Raw genomic sequence first — 4,238 nt, forward strand, 5'->3', positions numbered from 1 at the left:
TATCTGCATCTTCAAAGCATTCTCTTTGGCTCAGCGTAGCAACAGAAGCATAACTATTAATGGTTATTTCAACCTTGAGGTAATTGGATGCCCCACTACCCCACCCACTAAGCAAATAAATTGACTTTGATGTTCCTTCAATATGTTTTTTTCCCCAGCCTGATTATTTCAATCCTACCACCAATTCCAGGGCCATTCATGTCTGTGTTAGGAGATGGAACTCACCTTGACCATTAGGTCCTTTGCTATTTTAATGGTTAAGTAATGGGATTAAAGTAAATATATGGGGGGAAAATCCTACATTATGAATCAGTCTTAATATAGTAGGAACACTTTAACGCTTATTCAGGAAAAATGTCACAGCAGATGTGATAATTCTAGAGTAAACCATTGATAGCAACACACGTCCTCTCACTGGAATTCAAACATGGTAATTCTTTTATTGTCTTAATCCGTAAATTTTAATGTGTATGAGCAAGCGATGCTTCCATGTCAATCTCAACTCTTTTCTTTCACATACCTAGAGATGCTAGATATATTTTAAAGCTAAATAATGAAAAATGTACTTTGGTACCTGTTTTAGTCTGCATTCCCTTTGTTTGTTCCTAAGATTACATGGATCATATATAGTGTTGGAAAAAACTTATTCAAAGAACTCTTTTAAATAAAGATCAATTTGCAAATTGTACCAATGACTTTGTACAGACATATATATGTACATAGACATGTAAAAAATAGAAAACACACAGGAAAATTTCCACTTGATACACTTGAAAAATATTAAGATTTGGAAAACATTAAGACATCTGGGTGTACAGCACATGTAAACCATTTTGTGGTGAAACCAGAAGTGATGAATTGCACATTCGCTGATATCAGCTACAGTGTAACAAAGTCAGCTCTTTCCTTTTCATCATTATAGCTGATGCTTCAGCAATAGGCTTTGATTAAAAAAAAACAAACATAAAACCCCAGTTCATGCCTTAAAAACTTTTGTGTACAGAACAATAACAGTAACAGCATATGGATTTAAATGAGCTACAAAAAAAATCTTAACAGAAGCAGAATTGTAATACACCTATCATTGATCATCTTAATACCAAAGACATCTGGCTGCATTTTGCATCTACTAATATTAATGGCATGATATTAAATCCTTCAGCTTTAAGGATGTGCAGGCCTGGAGCTCCAGACCCAAGATTATATATTATATTATTTGCATACAATTATATCCCTTAGATAATCATATTGCTCAAAACCAAATGCTGACATTTTCAGTATTTATGCACAGCTCCTGACCTGTCTTTCATGTAAAGCTCTGCGCCAGGGAAAACCTTACATAAAAATTCAGGGCCATTTACTGTAAGCACAGCAGCAGCATATTATACAGAAACAGAGATAATCACACTGTCTCACTAAATGTAATATCATTGTCTAAATTAGGAGCTTCGTCAATATAGTGGAAGGTCTCCTGAATTAGATATGCCAGATCCTCTTTTTGAGGATCCTCCTACCATCTAGGGAAGCCAAACTCTGTATTGCATGACAATTTCCCATCATATCTCTACAGATCTTATCTGAAGGAGCAAGAATTCACAGTACTTTAGATGGGGATACAGACTGTTGAGTTTAAGGATCTTTGGCAAATCTTAAATGTTGTGTCATGAATTTCTAGCCCTACTTCTATATAGGGCAGCCCCTCTGTGTGCTACTAAGGCCAATAAGATGGTGATTAGCTCAGTGCTAGAATTTGTTTATTCCCTGGCATCGCTTGCGGCTTCCTTTCCCAAAGGCAGTAGAAGCTAGTGGAGGGTTATATGTAAAATTGTGAAGGGGGAAACATGCAACAGAGCTCGGCGGATCCTTCGTTAGACTCGTACTTACCCGGTTCTGACTCCCTTCTCTAGTGCATAGCGGGAGAGAGTGGTGTCTTGGTTGCCTGCTCCATGACTGGATTCATAAAAATCTATAACTGGATAATTTGTAGGAAGAACAGTCTTATAGGGTGCCATTAACTCATCACCCAGCTGCTAACCCTGGACCATGCTTGGTTTCCTCTCAGGGCACCACAGCTGTGAATGAGTGTGCTGCCAACACTGTGGCAGGGGATCAGCAGACAGGTCTCCCCTGTGGTCGTAAAGCCTCTCCCTGGGGTTTCACCCAGAGTAGGTCTGCAAACATCGGTGATGTAGCTGGGCTACAGCATGAAACTGGCTTGTTTCAGAGAAGGTCTTGTCCCTGCCAAGCAAGAGATGCAGGCAGTATATTCCGCACATCACATCACACACTCCTCATGACAGATTAAATACCAGATCCCAAAGTTCTTATGTGTGCTTGCGAAGGAGATTTTTCTTCTGTTTGTGGTACTGGCTTCACACATTGGCAAGTATTTTATAAAAAAAATCACAAAAGAAATGGCACTTCCATGCAGGGAGAATACTTGCTTTGGCTTACAGGCCAAGGTGGACACTGAAGCACACATCTAAGAAGTCTTCCTGCATATGGCCACTCTCCTAAACTGGGACCATAAATAAGGTTATGTTAATATATTCAGTATATTTACATGTTACATTGAGACAGTTATAATCAGTCTCAAGTCTAAGTAATCTACCTCTATATTAGCTTTAGAACATGCAAAAAATAGAGTAGACATCTGCTCCATCTAAGATACGAAGAAGTGGTGTGTTTTCATTAAAAACATTAGAGTTCAAAACTTGGCATCATCAGTAAAATGCTAATAGACATTTTCAAATTGTATAAACCAAGTGTCTAAATAGAAAAGGTCTGATATTGAAGGGGAACCCATCCACATAAAATAAAGGTCTTTAAAATGGAATGTAGCCAGTTTCTAAATACATTCAAATATTACAGTGTCGCTATAAATAGAAAACTAGATAGTGCTGAAGAGCTGAAGCAGTCCTTTCCAAATTTTTCAAGTGTATATATTTCTGTCTCTTTGCTATCATTAATACACAGCTGCTTGAGCTACAGCTGTTCTAGCCTTTGGCAACAGTTCAAGTAACTTCCCCTTTTCTCTCCTTTTCAACCCTCCATCTTCCATTTTGACACCACAGAGTTGCCAGGGCATATATTAGTTTCATAAAGTTTTACGAAAAATGCCACATGTCCCAAACTCTGTTGGTGTGTGTGCAGCCAATCAAGGAAGCATGTCATAAATTCACCATGGTCCTTCAATTGTCACTCAGGTAGTGGCACATCTCTAGTCCCAGTGCTATATCCAAGAGAGGCTATGTGCTGACAAGCTCCCTCTTACTTGCACAGAGCCTGCTGAGAAGGATTTCAGAATAAACTTGATTTATCGGACCTCGGACATGATATGGGGACTGAGAATTTGTTGCATAGTTCTGCAGTTGTGATGGCTTGCTTTGACTGCCAAAATATTTCCCCAGTGTATAGTGCCTTGATAACGTCATTGTTATGTGCGGACTTTCTTCAGAGGGATTGGATTTCACCACCTGCAAAAGAAGTGACATATGTGAGTGCTTTCTGCCTGCACCTAGAAAGATACACAGCTGTGTGTACAGAAATGCTGAGACAGTTCTCCACAAAGCAGGTCCTGATACTCTTACCTTGAGCTGCAAGTTGCTCACAAACAGTATTTTAGTGGACCAACTTGTTATGTTACATACTAATTAAAGTGCAAGATCTTATTCACTTAAGCCTTTAAATATAAACGTATAGGCCCATTATACTCGGTTGATTCTGTAATGCCTTTGTATATTAGACACTGTTCTCTTCATTAGGGACAATTTATCTGAACAACAAAATTCATACTTAACAGCTTGTCTCTATATTTACCATGGGAAAAAATAAACTCAGGACAGCCCTGACTTGCAGGAAGGTTTAAATCCTGCTCTGATCCCAAGCACTTGAGGAACATACGCTGTGTCTCAGCTGTGAGCCCTGAGAGAGTGTCTCACTCTCAGGTCTTGATGTAAACCTGGCCTAGCTCCATGTTGAGATGAAAACACTCACGTGTCATGTTTCTCCAAGAGGGGAGTTACAGTGCAATTTAATATCCCTCTCCCTGGGGCATCACACTGACATAACCACAATGTGGTTCACTATCTTAGTGCAGAAGAATGCTCCTCCTTGGCCCCCCAAATATGTATAAAGCTCTGGGATTATCATGTTCAATTTGTATGGAATAAACAAATGCCCATGGGACAAAGGAGAGAGAAAGTGAAAGGTATGGTTGTCAGGAGTCTAATGCCTTG

The 4,238-nt window shown here is 39.2% G+C and overlaps 1 protein-coding gene across 1 annotated transcript in view; it reads right to left on the bottom strand.

The window, feature by feature from the left end:
* Nucleotides 1-420: 420 nt before the first annotated feature.
* The window catches only part of CPED1 (cadherin like and PC-esterase domain containing 1), a 158,533-nt gene continuing 154,715 nt past the window's right edge, over nucleotides 421-4,238 (bottom strand). Inside the window, exon 25 of the mRNA XM_009286806.1 lies at nucleotides 421-3,476. Coding sequence (XP_009285081.1) covers nucleotides 3,249-3,476 — 228 coding nt within the window. The 3' untranslated portion in view covers nucleotides 421-3,248. The remainder of the gene's footprint in view (nucleotides 3,477-4,238) is intronic.

This window comes from Aptenodytes forsteri, unplaced genomic scaffold (assembly GCF_000699145.1).
Source record: "Aptenodytes forsteri isolate BGI_AS27 unplaced genomic scaffold, ASM69914v1 Scaffold166, whole genome shotgun sequence".
NCBI classification, from domain to species: Eukaryota; Metazoa; Chordata; class Aves; order Sphenisciformes; family Spheniscidae; genus Aptenodytes; species Aptenodytes forsteri.